This window comes from Coptis chinensis, chromosome 6, assembly GCF_015680905.1.
Source record: "Coptis chinensis isolate HL-2020 chromosome 6, ASM1568090v1, whole genome shotgun sequence".
NCBI classification, from domain to species: Eukaryota; Viridiplantae; Streptophyta; class Magnoliopsida; order Ranunculales; family Ranunculaceae; genus Coptis; species Coptis chinensis.
The window spans coordinates 55,130,700-55,146,704 of record NC_141461.1 but is presented as its reverse complement, the minus strand read 5'-3'; the positions used below and the strand labels follow the sequence as shown (position 1 = coordinate 55,146,704).

General features: G+C 40.0%; 1 protein-coding gene across 1 annotated transcript; it reads left to right on the top strand.

The window, feature by feature from the left end:
- Positions 1–4,944: 4,944 nt before the first annotated feature.
- LOC147493651 (uncharacterized) lies at positions 4,945–5,625 on the top strand. Its single transcript, XM_086567894.1, has one exon. It carries the CDS (start codon positions 4,945–4,947, stop codon positions 5,623–5,625), a length of 681 nt encoding a protein of 226 aa, XP_086424020.1.
- The last annotated feature ends 10,380 nt before the right edge of the window (positions 5,626–16,005 follow it).

Sequence of the window (16,005 nt, the reverse complement as noted above, 5' to 3'; positions counted from 1 at the left end):
GAAAAAAAAATGTTCACTTAATCTTTTTATTAACTTTGTTTTTTTAAGTTTTTTTTAATATATATATATATATATATATAATAGAATATTTCAACAAACTTAGCACTGCTAGTGAAAAGAAATGGTAATGTTTAAAGTATGAGAATGTACACTTCTTTTTTTTAGATATCCGGCCTTGAAAAAAATATTGAGAGGTTTTTTTTAGATATCATTGCTAAATTATTACTTTTTATGTTTTTGGAGTTAGATTCTAAATTTTGGAAGACGCTAAGAGGTTAAATGCAAAACATGAGAAGTGTAAATTTGATCTAAAAAGAATAATTGAAAAAGTGAGTTGTCTAGAGACTTTTACAATTAGAGACTCTTCCATTTGGCAATAGGGTGGGTGATAGAGTAAATAGAATTAATCATACTTTTGAGTGAGGTTGAGTTGCGGTTAATCTAGAAGGTCTAAAAAATCTAAAACACACAAAAGGTTTGTTGCCCAGCATATTTGAAGGAAGAAACTGGGTTTGTCATTGAGCAAAAGACTATTTGATAACTATTTTCTTTAATGTGTTGATAGCTTGAAGATATTTAGTTTAATTGTAATAATTTGTAACATAATTATAGTTATCAACAAAGTAGGTTGGGCTGCTGACAACACCGACAAGGAGAACACATGAGGGTAAACTAGCTGACGTCAGACCTGTGGTTTTTGAGGAGAGAGAACCAGGCTTGAAAGTGATCAGAACGGCTCTCTCTGAAACCTGTGTCGGGGTCAGTGACCGTTACTGTACCTGATTCGAGGGGGCCATCTCTCGTTGAAATGGGACATGGGTCAGGTCTGGATATCCAAGCCCAAGAGGAACAAGATACAGCAATGGGTCCCCCAAAAAAAGATAGGACTTTTTGATAAGGCCTTGATAGTCTACCACTCGGACAGAGATGGGTCGGGTATGGACCTGGATGGGAATATGGGTATGGAATGTAGCTCGGAAGCAAGGGGCTTGGGCCAAGGTACTGATACAGATTATGGTAGAGTGGAAAAGACCCAATGGATGGTGGGTAGCTTGGTGGACACAAGAGACCTAGGATTGGAGGGTACTAGCTTGTGAACTTAAAAAGCTTTAGGGAATGATTATACCTCGCCGAAAAATAGTTCTCCTCACCTTACCGAGGCAATTATTCCTCTCCTTGATTGTAATGCACAAGATGAGACTAAGCGTGCCTCAATCCAGACTGGAACTGAGACAACTAATTTTTGTTTCATTGGGCAACCAACACGAGGTAAGGGGGACAGATCTTTGGGAGCTCGAGAAACAAAAAAGAGGAGTTTTTTCAGATGTATTAGAAAGGTTTCAGAAGAGACGGGAGTGGGAAAGAAAAGAAAAGTGTCCAATCGGTCTGGAGAAGAGCTTACAACAGATAATATGGGTGATCATGGGTGGGGAAGGATAAGCTTAAGGCTGGCCATACAGAAATCAAAAAGGGAAAAACTCGGAGCTGATGATCTGATGGCAAGGGGGCTGGGACATTATATGATTCCATATAATGCTACGGTTATCTCAGTCTCTAGTGACTCGATGGAATCAAGTGTACCATCAGAACATTCTCTGGATTCCAATGAGCCTTCTGAAGCTTCAAGAGGAGACATCCCTGAAAAAGACATTCCTACGGATGCTTTCTCAGAGGAAGAATAGGCATATTCATCAGAGGAAGAAGATGATTATTCATCAGATGAGGAAGAAAGGGACCCATCAGAGGAAAATGAGCAAGGTATGGTGGTGTATAATGAGAATCAACAGGAAGAGGTCTCGATAGGGAATGCCCCTCGAGAACTGGTATATGAGTCTGATGACAGTATCACCTAATCATAACCTCTGGCAGTTGATGACTCATCTGTGGTGAGACGTCTCAACCTCAAGTTCAAAAAATAACAGAAGAAGAAAGGTAAGAGAAACAAGAAACAAAGTGGTTTATGTAGCAGGTATGGTGCTGATGCAAGCTCAAAGGGTAACAATGGTGAGTCAAGTAGCAGTGGAAGTCTGTGTGGTCCTCCTCCAAGGTTCGCGGTAACTGTCCCCAAACAGCTGCCTCTTCAGAAATGATACAAGTCTGGAATTGCCGGGGAATAGGTTCCTCCACGGCAATTCAAAATCTAAAGAATCTAGTAAGACAACACCAACCTGATATAGTTTGCTTGTCTGAAACAAAAGTAGGAGAAAATAGGATTAGTCAGTTAAGTAGGGAGATAAAATATGATAATTCATTTTGTATTCCGGCTAATGGGCTGAGGGGTGGTCTGGCTATGTTCTAAAAAATGGGAGTTAATCTGGAAGTGATGGGAGCAACGACAAATCAGATAACAAGTAAACTTTCAGATTATAATAGCTCTAATACTTGGTTTTTCAATTTTGTTTATGGAGAACCTAATGCTCATCTTAGACATAAGTTCTGGACTGAACTGAGGGAAACTACCCCTGCTATACCTGACCCTTGGATCATTTTTGGGGATTTTAACGTTATAAAATCCCTTGATGAGAAAATTGGGGGCATGTCTATTATTACAAATTGCATGTTTGATTTTAACTCTTTGATAAATGATTTAGGTTTAATAGACATGGGGTATAAAGGACCCAAGTTTACCTAGAACAACAATAGAAAGGTGAAGGATAACATCCTTGAAAAGGCTTGATAGTGTCTTTGCCACTGCTGAATGGATGGACCTGTTTCCCAACATGGTGGTCAGAAATGTTGCAAATGCCACATCAGACCACCTATCCCTTATGATACATCTCAAGCCAAAAGTGGAGAAAGCAATAGGCCTTTCAGATTCTTTAAGATGTGGCTTCAGACTGAATCCTGTTGTAGATCAGGCGTGGAACGAGGTAACTCATGACTTGCCTGATTGGAAAGTTATACTCAGGCTAAAGAATACTGAAAAAAGCCTTAAAGCTTGGAATAAAAAAGAGTTTGGTAACATCTTCCATAACATAAAGAAGATCCAAAAGGATCTAGATAAAGTGCTCCAAAAGGACTTCAACCCTACCAATTATGAGAAAGCAAATAAGCTGAAAGCTAACTTGTTTGATTGGTATGAAAGGGAAGAAGCCTTTTGGAAACAAAAATCTAGCCAACATTGGATAAAAGGAGGGAGGAACACTAAGTTCTTCCACCTATCCAATGTCTACAGAAGAAGGAAAAACCAGATTGATAAGATAAAAGACAGTGGGGGCAGCTGGAATGAGGGAAGGCAGGAGGTGGGAATGGCAGTTAAAGAATACTTTAATGATATCTATGCTTAAGAGGAACCTGATATCAATGAAGATATTCTTACACTGCGCTCTCCTTGCATTATTGAGAGAGGAAATGAGATCCTCACTGGCTGCCCTATGGGGGCAGAGATTTGGAATGTGGTAAAAAAGATGGGGGCTCTGAAAGCCCCTGGACCTGATGGTTTTCAGGGCTGTTTCTATCAGCAGTGTTGGGATGTTATTGGCAATTCCATTATTGAGTGTGTTAAGAACTTTTTTACACAAGGCACCATGAACCCTAGCTTCAATGAAACTTTTATTGCTTTAATTCCTAAGATATCTAACCCTGATCATATGTCTAAGTTCAGACCTATAAGCCTGTGTAATTTCTGCTATAAGATTATAGCAAAAATTCTAGCTAATAGGCTCAAAGCTTATATAAATAAAATTGTCTCCCCTTTTCAAGGAGCCTTCATAAAAGGTAGGAGCATAGGGGATAATATTGGCTTAGCTAGTGAGATATTTTATAATATGAATCATATGAAAACCAAAAAAGGTTTTATGGCCCTTAAGATAGATATGGCTAAAGCTTATGATAGAGTAGAAGGGACCTTTATAGATAATATCTTTCAAAGCTAGGTTTGGTTTTAGTGATAAGTGGAGACTCCTCATCTCCCATTGTATCTCCACAGTTTCTTATAGAGTGTTATTGGATGGTTCTCCCCTTGAACAGTTTACTCCTGATAGAGGCCTGAGACAGGGAGAGCCTCTCTCCCCTTATCTATTTATTCTTATGTCTGAAGCACTATCAAGGATGATAACCAGGGCAGAGAGTAATGGAGACATCCATGGTATTAAGATCAGGAGGAATGCTCCCCCTATTACTCATCTCCTGTATGCGGATGATCTTATCTTATTCACTAAAGCTAATCTAGCAGAGAGTGAAAAGTTTAAGATCATCCTCGAGGATTACTGCAAAGCTTCGGGACAAAAGATAAATTTTGATAAGTCCAACATCTTCTGTAGTAAAAATGTCCATAAAATACATAGTAAGATTTTAAAAAGATTCTGGAAGATAAGAGTCTTTGATATAAAGGATAAATACTTGGGGGTCCCTATTGTTCTCTCCCAAAAGAAGAAAGAAGACTTTAACTTCCTGGTGGACAAAGTACATAATAAGATTAAGGGGTGGAGGGCAAAAGTCCTATCTCAAGCTGGAAGGACTACCCTCATTCAAGCTGTAGCTCAGGCTACACCTCTCTTTGCCATGGCCACCTACAAGCTCCCTCAATCTACTTGCAAGAAGATTGATAAAGCTTGTAGGAATTTTTGGTGGCATGGGTAGGAAGATAGCAAAAATATCCACACCACAGGGGGGGATAGTATCTGCAAACCTAAGGCCTTGGGAGGCCTAGGGCTGAGAAAAGCTGGGTATATGGACAAAGCCATGCTTACAAAGCTGGCCTGGAAAGCTCTAACAGATGGGACTTCTATATGGGCTAAAACTTTCCTTGCTATTTATGGGAACTATTGGTTTGATGTTAAAGCTGAACCCCCACCTTGGGCCTCTTGGTTATGGAAGGGAGTTCATAGGATTGCCAGGGACATCCTACCAGGGGTTGTTTGGAGCATTGGCAAGGGGGACAAGGTCAATGTCATGAAATAACTTTGGATCCTCATAAATGATGCCCTAACTAAACTGGAAGAGATGTTACCTGGCAGACCAGACCTTGAGAGTCTAAAGGTGAGAGAATTGATGTTAGGGGATGATTCTGGGTGGGATAACCAGAAGGTTGACAGGTTGTTCCCACCTGAAATAGCCACCCTCATTAAGCAAGTGGTGACCAGACCCTCCACTCTGGCAAGTGACTCAGCCAGATGGGGGGATACCAAGAATGGTAAACTCTCTGTAAAGTCTGCCTACCACTTCTTGAATAACTCTAACTGGCAAGGAGGCACATCCTCCTTTAATACAAAGAGTGTCCTAACTCTCTGGAGAACAAAGTTGTCAGCCATCATGCAACTTTTCATATGGAAACTGTATATGGGAATCCTTCCCACAGGGGAAGTGCTGAACAGACACAATCTTAAGGGGGACTTCACTTATCCTCCTTGTTGGACTGAACTAGAGGACCCAAACCATTTATTTTTCCAATGTGAATGGATAAAGATGGTATGGTTTGCCTCTGAGTTGGGAGCAAGAGTGGAAGAGAGAGCAGCTCTGACTATCAGGGATCGGTTGGATGAATTTCTAGAGTGGACTAAGGCCAATGATCCTGGTCTTGCTGAAAAGGGGATGCTTGCAATCATTCTCCTACAAGAGATATGGGATATAAGGAACAAAGCCAAGTTTGAGGGTAAAACACTCAATAGGGATGGGCTGTTGTGAAGGGCTTATGCTAAGAGGAGTAGATATAGCCAAGCTTTTACTGATACTCAGGGAGTGACCACAACTAACTCAGAGCCCTCTGATTTATGTCATACTGTAGATTACAAATCTCTCTTCCCTTTGATTGAGGAAAACATTTTGGTATTTAGGTTTGATGTTGCTTATTGCAGGAATACAAGAGCTGCAGCTGTTGGTGCCTTGGCTTAGGATGAGGAAGGCAATTTGGTGGGTGCAGCTACTAGAAGTTTTGATGCTGGGAATGCTAAGGAGGTTGACATGGTGGCCATGGAAGTGGCAGCAAAGCTAGCAAGGACCATAGGAAAAACATCGTTCCTTTTTTAAGGAGACTGTAAGCAGGTTGTATAGAATTTACAGCTCTCCTATAACTTAGAATCTCTGAACTGGAGATTAGATGTTATTAGGTGCATGATTATAGGCTTATGTCAGCCCTTTACCTTTTATAATTTTAACTGGATTAGCAGAGGTTCAAATTTTGAAGCCCACGACCTAGCTAAGTGGGCCTTCAAAAGGCTAGCTTGATGTGAGCCTGCTGCCTGGACATCTTTTAGAGAGTAGCACTGTACCTTTGATGCTACAATATATGACATGCTTCTACCGGAAAAAATAAATATATAATATATTTGATGTGTGGGTTTATAGCTAGAAGAATCTATTTTGTAGTAGTACTTTGATCTAAAATATTCTATTTAGGGTTAACTAGTATTACCCCCCACTAGATGAGCCAATTAGGATTTCCCTCCACTAGATGGGAAATTAGGATCTCCTTCCCTCCCCAATACACACAAAAAAAAAAATTCAAATTGAGTTGACCGTTTTTTTTTTTTTTTTTTTTTTTAATACTACTTAACTCTTCTATTTAATGTTTGGGTTTAGTTGTCAATATAACAAAGCAAGCCATGCTACTCTTTTATACTCAACGGTTGGGATGGATTTAGTCCTACGATGTGAGTGGTGGCTCAGATGTTTTCTTGCACCTCGAACATAGTGTGAGCAAGATTAGAAAATTAAAGGTAGTAAATTAGCCCATGTTAGGAATTAAAGTTCATTAATTGCTCTTTAATTTAATAAAGTTTATTGATTATCCCCCCCCCCCTCCCACTAGGACTGGCTCTGAGATTGTGGAGGCCCTAGACGAGTTCTTACATGACAAAAAAGCCCATAATTTTTTTTCCTGCACCATTTTATATTTCTTTTGATATATATAAATTTTGAAAACTATAACATAAGCAATTGTGTGGTGTAGTGGTTGTGTATTTAGTTTCGGTGAATGTACGTGGGTTCGAGTTATTGCAGTAGCATTTTCAAAGATTATTATAATTGATTTTGGGCCTAACCAAATACAAACTGACCAGACCCATACCAACAAAATCTTACTAGTTATGGTCTGGATGGGGGCCCTTGTGTTGGGCTGAAGTTTGGGGGCAAACTCTCGAGGGAAGCTGTTTATTTTAACTTTCTAATTGATTTGATGAACTCTAAAAGCATCCATAATTATTTGGGGGTTACAAGTTTAGTGGAAGCACATAATTTTATTAGAAATAGGAGCTTTTATTGGAACGATATTATTTTTGATTAGGCTTGCCTTGAGCTCACATAATAAATTCGTTACCTAGTTCAGTATTATCACAAGTAGGCACCTAGGAGCTTAATCAATACCAATTTTAGTTGATTGTCTATGTGGACTAGACCTCTATCTCACCTCTTTGTCACTTCGTCTCTCCTTTATTCTTCTGCTCCTCCTTAGAAAACGATGGATTAAGTGTGCTTACAAAATTGTTATTGTATGGTGATTACAGTCTACATTAAAATTTAAGAGTTAGATGCAGACTTTTACTACTAGATCATAATATATATCCCACTAATTTTTAACTATTGCCTAACCTAAGGGCATCTCCAATGGGGGGTGTAAAATTACACCTCTACATAGGCGCCACCTAGGTGCCATTAGGATTTTACTACTCCAATTGTAAATTATTGTAGAGTCCATAAATATCCACTCTCTATTGTTCTCAATGGAAAAGTGTAAAAAAGTTCAATTTTAAACTCGAACGTCACTTCAAGTGACGTCCCTCTTTAAATTAAAGTGGGACGTCCAAGTTTAAAAAATTTAAATTGTGACTTTAGAAATAGATAGGGACGACACTCCAAGTGACGTCCGAATTTGTTTTTACTCAGACGTCTGTTCGAGTGTCGCCCGGGCTTTTTATTAGCTGATAACGAGAGAGGGAATTCCCCACCCTCTCTATCAACTAATACTCTATTACCTACGGTATAACACCCCTATTGGAAAGAATTTTTTGACATTTGGGGTGTAAAATTTCCACTCTATATGGTTTACACCCCGCATTGGAGATGCCCTTAGCTAGCAAAATTGATGAGATTTACATCAACCGCATAAGTACACCACATTATATACTCTGTAAAGAAGGACCAAAGTCAGTGTCATGTAAGGTTGGTTTAATAAATTCTTTAGGAGATTTCACTTTACGTTTGATGATGAGAATAACACTTGAAATAGAGTGGTTATTGGAAAAAAAAAAAAAAAAAAAAAAAAAAAACACTCGAAATAGAGTTTGTTAGCCTGCTAAGTGTATGGATTGCTCAAGTAACATTCAATGAGTCCATGAGTCTTGGAAATGACTTTATGGGGATTGATCAACAAGTAAACCAGTGATAATCTCTCTCCTTTAAAGAACGCACCCCACCTACAGTGTTTTTTTCATATGTTGTTTATTCGTTTTTCTGATTTTGCCCTCGCCAAACACTATTATTACAACTTATGGCACAGTCCATGCCATCCGAAATTTTGAAAATTTCATCGGAAATTTCGGACAAATTTTCACACTATTATTACAACCCATGCCACATCCTATGCCATCCAAAATTTCGACAATTCCACCCGAAATTTCGACAATTTCATCAGAAATTCTGGACAAATTTTAAGAAATTATTTTTTTTATTTCGACAAATTTAACATATTTAGTCTAAATTAGTGGGTTAGTGGCATAATTAGCAATTCGTAATACAGCAAAAATTCGATATAGAAAATATTCGAATAAAATTCGAGCTTCGATAAGAATTCGTTTTTTCAATTCGGATTAAAAAAAATGGAAACAGCAAAAGTTCGGTTTGTAAGTAATTCGAGTATAATACGAAACTAAAAATAAAAAAATATGATAAAATTTGATAACATACTCAGCAAACTTATAGTGAAAATACGAATAATTCACGAATTAATAATTTCTTGCCGAATTAACGAATTATTCTATATCATTGATAAATACAACATTTTTAAACGTTTTCCAAATTAAACGAATAATTCGCAAATAATTTGCTGAATTGCTAACTATGGTTAGTGGGACCTCCTTACATCTAGAACAACAAATCAGGGATTCAAATGTGAATTTTGGAATCGGGGTTTTTTATTAACCCGATTGATTTCAGTTTCGGACAGGTAACATAAAATAAGTGTGAAAAACAATAGGCGCATCGCGAGTACCAGAATAACTTTCACGCTCATCGAGCATGCCTAGAATGCTAATATCTATGTAAAAATTAAAGTGAAATTCATCTACCCCTAAAGAAAAAGCCACACAAGCGCTTTGGACCCCAACTTTTTACTTTTTGTCGAACTTTGGGCCCACCACCTTAGTCCACACACGATATGATAATTTGTCACCCATACTAGGGTGCAAACAGGTTTGGAATCAGATATGCTTGTATTCGAATACGAATCCAAAAATTTATACTAATATCCGAATCCGAATCCGACAGATATTAAAAAATTTATCCGAATCGATATAATATCCGATCCAAAAATTAATATTAATTAAAATTTTATTTGCTTTGAATAATTCATTTTTCCACTATAAAAACTAGTATAAATATATATATATATATATGCCATTTATTATTATTATTTTGTTATTATAGTTTTATATTATTAGTTGATGATTTTATACAATAAAAAATGAATAAATAAATTATATATAATAAATATTATTTTTTTAAATAGGATTGGATATGGATGTGGATATGGCAGTATCCGAAACCAGTTCGGACATAAAAAAATTATCCGAATCTGAATATGATATCATAAATTTTTAGATAATATCTAATTTTTCGAATACGAATTCGAATATTTGGATATCCACTTGCACCCCTAAGTCCCTAACCCATACACTAAAATAATTGATGAGCTTAATAAGATAAAAATGTATAGGTTTAAGCTGGCTTATGTCTAATGATAACGACAGGCTTTTAAAAAGCAAAAGATAATCAAACAATGTTCCTATAAAAAGTAAAAACACACAATTATATGAACTAATTGGAAAATTAAATCTATTCATCAGACATCAGACATCCCCCCTACTGACTGTAACTACCTATTCATTTCACAGCTCCCATAAAATTTGTAATATTAAAGCCTAAACTGATTCAACCATCCACTATTAATCAATTGATTAATGCTGAATAATTTTTGCTCTTTCTTCAATCAATCACAAAATTACAAATCGAATGGATTATATTACCGACTAATTTTTTATTTTTATTAATTTTTTATTTTTATCATAGAACAAATGTCTCACAAAATTGCAGTACACTCTAGTATTACCTCAAAAAGCAAAAGAAATTTTAGTATATGTAGTATATGTAGGGCCACAGGGCTGACACTGCCCCCTAATGACTATACCTATGGTAAACTTCCCAACCTAACGTTTCCAACAACAGTAAAACAAAATTTTCTTCTAACACAATAGATTGGCTTATATACTCTGTTCAGATCGTAGCTGGTCCAAACATGAACCTCAAATAACATCTCTTTCGCTAATCCTAAACATACAAAGGTACATAGTTACAAATTTTAATCCATCGGTAAGCATAGCAGAGATCAAGTTGATCATTCAGCTAGGTAATACATGGTTTAAAGACACTGTAAAGAAGCATTTTAGTTATCCCTTACAAATGTGATAGAGGAAAATAATGGGTTTGAAAATGGGAAAGATCGAGTTCGTTGTTGAGCAAACTGCCTACGTATCTATCTCTCGATTCTGGGGGGAGAGAAGAATCAGGTCTGGTGTAGTTCATGTAGGGGATATTTATAGCTTGTGATCGTGGAGATCTATCTAACACGTGTACTGACAAACACAAATGTATGGTTCAGATTGAGAAGGAGTATTGGAATGATGTTGGTAGGAATTCTGTAATGATGGGGAGTGGTTACAGTGGTTCGTAATTTGCGGTGACGGAATGTGTAAGTATGGCTTTAGCAATGATTGCTTCTAGAAGATAGGTTGTGCCACGAGATAGAACACTCTGTGTGAGGATGTGCGAGTCGATCTGTTCTTGAGCAATCTCGTAGCTCGTGGGTGTGAGTTAATGATGTAGGTCGCTCTGATGGCAGTTTGGGGAACGAGGTCAGAGGTCGGTGTGGTATTTCCGCTATGCTAGACACGTGCTTGATATTCCTGAATGAGGATATCACTCCCTTATACAACCCCTTTTCAGTAGGGCGTGCTGTTCATTGAAGCGACTTGCTGAGAGAAAACGGTGACGCGTGTTAAGCATGAGTGAAGAAGCTAACTGGCGTGAATGGAAATACCCACCGTGCTATGGAAGTCAATTTGTGCTGTATGATGAACTGATGTGGGGTGATAGTTAGCACGTGGCTAGCATGTGAAAGAATCTGAGCAGTTGGTGAGGAAACATGTCACTGTTTTTTCTGAAATTTTGAAAAGACAGGTCTTTGGTAGACGTGTGCGGGCTAGGGCTTAGGTTGCAATCATGATGCATTGGGAACTGGAGGGGTGGTTGTATAAAACAAATTTTGGAGATTTGAAAAGCCATTTTTTGTTTCGTTTCCAGAACCACAGAGACTAGAACTCTTCATGTTAGTGCTTCCGCCATTGTTGCTACTCATTTTTCTTGTGTTCTTGTTTGTTTCGTTCCATTGTTAGGTCATCTTTAGCTTGTCTTGTTTAAGGGTCTGTAATCACTAAGAAAAGGGGGATGTCTGATTCGAATGATACTCGATCTGAATAGATTTGAGAAGTTTCGTTGAGTTGTGGGGAAATGGAGGATGAGAGGGAGGAATTAGTAGAGGTTGAGAGTGAGGATGTGGAAGAGGAAGTACGATCTGAATCTGTTGCTACTGTAGCTAGTACTTCAGGTCGTGATGAGGGGTCGTCCTCTAGTGGGTTGCTTCCTAGGGATGTAAATAAACATGCAACAAAAGCTTTCGTTGATCTAAGGGAAGTGTATGGTATCCAGGGGGGCAACTTGGAGATACACGAACTGGAAAAAAACGTAAAGGTGTTTAGTGAGAGGTACACAGCACCGAACTACGGGATAATAGTGTGCGAGGGGCAGCTGAGTGCTAGTATGAGGATACCGTTCTCGAAGCTGACTTGTGACTTTTTGAACTTCTGTTGGAAAGCGCCCTGCCAGTTTGTGGGTAATACTTGGAGACTGCTTAATGTGTTTGATATGCTGAATGTGAGTGGTGAATACCGCATAGGGGTCGTTGACATTATTGAGCATTGCTCAGTAAAGTGATCTTGTGCTTTTAACTTTAGCTTGCAAACAGTGACAGGAAAATCTAGCATGTTGGATGGTGTGAGCAATGAGGCTTGGGAGAGGAGGTCGTTGCTGTTAGTGGGGAACTTCTGTGCCCGAGGATGTAGTTTGCAAACTAGGGTTTGCAATTTTTCGGGTGGGTAGGAGTGAATTATCCTGTTGTTTCGATGTTTGAGTTATTAATACGTTAACTGACATGGTTCTGTGCTGTTTTTGCAGAGCTCGTTATAAAGAAGTGAACTAATCGGGAGGTGATAGAGAAGTTTGCGAAGTTAACTCGGGCTCAGAAACGGGAGAAACTTCCTGAGGTTGTGCACTTCTTTGTGGAACGAGGAGGTCGCGTGGTTAGGGAGGAGAGGAGGAATCAGAAAGAAAGGGCTCAGGGCCAAACTGTTCGTGAATCATCTAGTGAAGTAGCGATGGAGAAGAACAAGAGCGATCTGGTAACGAGGGAGGACAGGAACCGCAGTCGTTCTGGTCCTAGGCGACCTGTCGGAGGTGCTGGAGCCTCGGGGGCTGGTGGGTGGTTAGGCGATTTGAAAGGGGAGGGGGGTCTAGTAGCTCTCCCCTTGAGTTGGAAGAGATCGCCTTCAGGCCTCGTGAGCGAAGCATCTCGTTGAAGAGAAAAGCTGATGTGATTGAGCCTAGGGCTGCTAAGATTTCAAAGGTTGCGGAGCTCGTTGTTGGGGGTGTCTCTGGTGCTGGTGGTGGTGCTGGTGGTAAGCGAGTTGGAGGTAAAACCACTCGGAGCGCAAGGTCGAGGCCTACGCCCAACCTGAGTATCTTGGATCTGGAGAACTTTGGGGTCCACTGCCAGTGCCCCGAGAGCCCAGCTCATTAGCAAAATTAAAGGTCCCGAGTAAGGTGAGTGGGAAGTCTGTTATGGCTGATGATAATTTGGAGCGCCAAGTGGTGTACTTGGACGACCAGGGGGTGCAGCGAACTGTGAAGCGAACTGATGTCAGCTTCAAATCGAGTAAGATTGCGTCTTATCTGATTGATTATGTGTCTCTGGATGGCAGCCGTAAGGAACTAGACTCCGAAGGCCTTGCTGACAATCTTACGTGAATGGATGTGACTCACTGCCTAGTAAGTGACGCTCTTTAGATCTTGTTCATTACTTTTGTATCTGCGTCTCAAATATCGATTGTTGTTGTACTTTTATGTGTGTAGCTTGTGAGTGGATATCAGAAGCTGAAGGAGATTGTTCAGATCGCTAAGTCAGAGAAGGAGTCCGTCACCTAGCTGAAGGATGAGTTGAGAAATGTCCAGGACGCGTATGTTGTTGATCGCAAGGAGCTCGAGGAATTGAAGAAAGAGCACTAGAACGCTTGCTTGGCGACGATGGTGATGAGCACCGAGTTGGAAGAAAGAAAGCTAAATATGCATGTCACAAGGGAGAAACTTGATGCTGCGCAGGCAAAGATTGTCAGGGTGACTGGGTACGCCCAACACTGTAAAGACATCACTCAGTAGGCTACCCAAGCTTACAACGTTCTGGACGCTGATTTTCTTGAGTTAGAGGCAGAGTACAGAGCTTTCAAAAAGGAGCATGAACGTGGGGCTCCCAGTACATCAGTGGTACCCGTACTGGGGGATGCATGTGATGTTCCTATCTTCTCTGCACCAGGTCTGGAGGTCGTTAGGTCTTAAACTGAACAGGTCGCTTTTGATGTGCTTGTGGATGTGGATGCTACTGGTCTCTCTATTGTTGCAGGTGATGTGAACGCTACGGAGGATGTGCTGGACCCCTTGTCTACCGAAAATATGTCTGTTCTTTCTTGAAGTCGGGAATTGTAATTGTTTTTTATGGTACTGATTTTGTAAGTTGTGATACATTAGAGCTAGTTTCCTGGGGTAACCTAGGCAGTTCACCTTTCTTTCGGGTTGGTAAAATACTGAACAAACTGGCTTCTCAGATTGTTCTGGGGAGCTAGTGGAGTGATGAATGGTGGATAACCAAGTTAGATTTCCTGAGTAGACTCAGCAGCTTAGTTAGTAGACGAACTGGGTTTGGAGTTCGCTTTTTTGCTTTTATTAAATGCATATTTCTTGTCTTTGTTAATTTTCGTGATGCTTTGAATGTGATATTCTTGATAATGTTGTAATTGTCTGGCTGTGTCTACGACCCTTGGTAGAGTGGGTGAGGTTAACTAATCTGTGAGCCTGATTAAGCATTCTGCTGCTTAATTCTAGCGTTGTAGGGTTCGAATTGTGAGAGGTCTAGTGAGCATTTTGCTCTTATGAAGCGTTCTCCCTTATAGAGCGCTCTAGTGAGAGGAGACCGTAGCACGTGTGTGGCACGTGTAGGAATATGAACAATTGGGGATACCAAATGATGGTTGCCAGGTGGCCTGACGTTTGGCATCTCGATGTAATTATGACATGCCTTGGGAAGAAACGTTACTTGAACATAAAATGAACTGTTGTTAGAAGTTCAAGGGTATTTGCTCTACCTCTTCTTCAAGTTGTTCTCCAAGGTACTTGTTTCTGCTCTTCGCTCGCTGAAGGTAAGTGCCTTTCATTGTTTTCGTTACGTTTTAAATAAGAAATCTTTGTTTTTGTGATCGTTCGTTGAATGTTTGGTTGTTTGTAGAATATACTATGGCCAAGCGACGTGAAAGTGCTGCTGACGATGAGGGGGCGAGGGAAACCTCTCCCCTTGTGATGGAAGATATAGAATTTAAGCCTCATAGTCAATGCGATCGTGGAAAACGGAAGGTGGTTACTCCTGATTCAAAGAGTAGAAAACGACCTAAATCTTCAGGTCATTCTGCTGGAGGTATTGTATTCAGGTCCCCTAGTCGTAGGGATGGGGCCAACTTGGCTAGTGAGGAACGTAGCGACCTGGGTCGGGGCCAACGTGCTGCTAGTGAAAGCTCTGTGCAGCGTACTGGCGATCTGGGGAGCGAGTTCTTCTACACTGGGAAGACAGGAAAGAAATGTATGGTGAAACGTTCTGACTGTAGCTTCCACTCGGCACCCATAACTACCTGTATTCTGGAAGGGATTGTGTTGGATGGTGATAAGGTAGAGCTTAAAGATGAAACCCTGGAGACGACTCTGAAGACCATGGATATGGCATGTTGTTTGGTGAGTTCTTTATCTGTACTAGTTTCTTGTTGCCTTGTTGTGATGTTCTATTTGTAGTTCATTGCTGGATATGATAAGTTAAAGAATACCGTCCAATGTACTGATAATGGTGAAAGCGATGTGAGAAAGGCCAAGGAAGAGCTATCGAGGATGTGAGCTGCGTGGGAAGCTGATAAGAAGAAGCTGAAGGCAGTGACGAAGAAGCATCAGGACGTTGCTGATGAGAGGTCGGTGTTGGTTAGTTCAATGATGAACTTGCAAGAAAAGCTGGTGGTTGTGATGGAGTAGGCATTGCACGCAAGGCGCATATGACCGGGCATGCAGCGAATATGCAGTGCTGGAAGATAAGTACTTGCAGCTGAAAGAGGCGTGTGATTGTGGGGATCTGGGTATGAGTATGCGTGTTCGTACCAAGAGATGCGAGGAACGCTCCCTTGACCAGTACTGCTCCCGCTGTGCCTGCTGATGATAAACACATTGTTCCTGGTTTTTGACTATGGTTGCTGGACTTGTCTTTTGAATGTAAGTTGTGAAATACTTTGAATGTTTTGCTTGTTCCCTTCTTTGCAAGAGATTAAACTATAGAACTAGTTTACCAAGCTTGTCTGGGCAGTTCTCTTTGTTTTGTGGTTACATTGCTACATAATGAACTGGTTTCCACGTAAGTGGCAGTTCGATATTTCCAAAAGT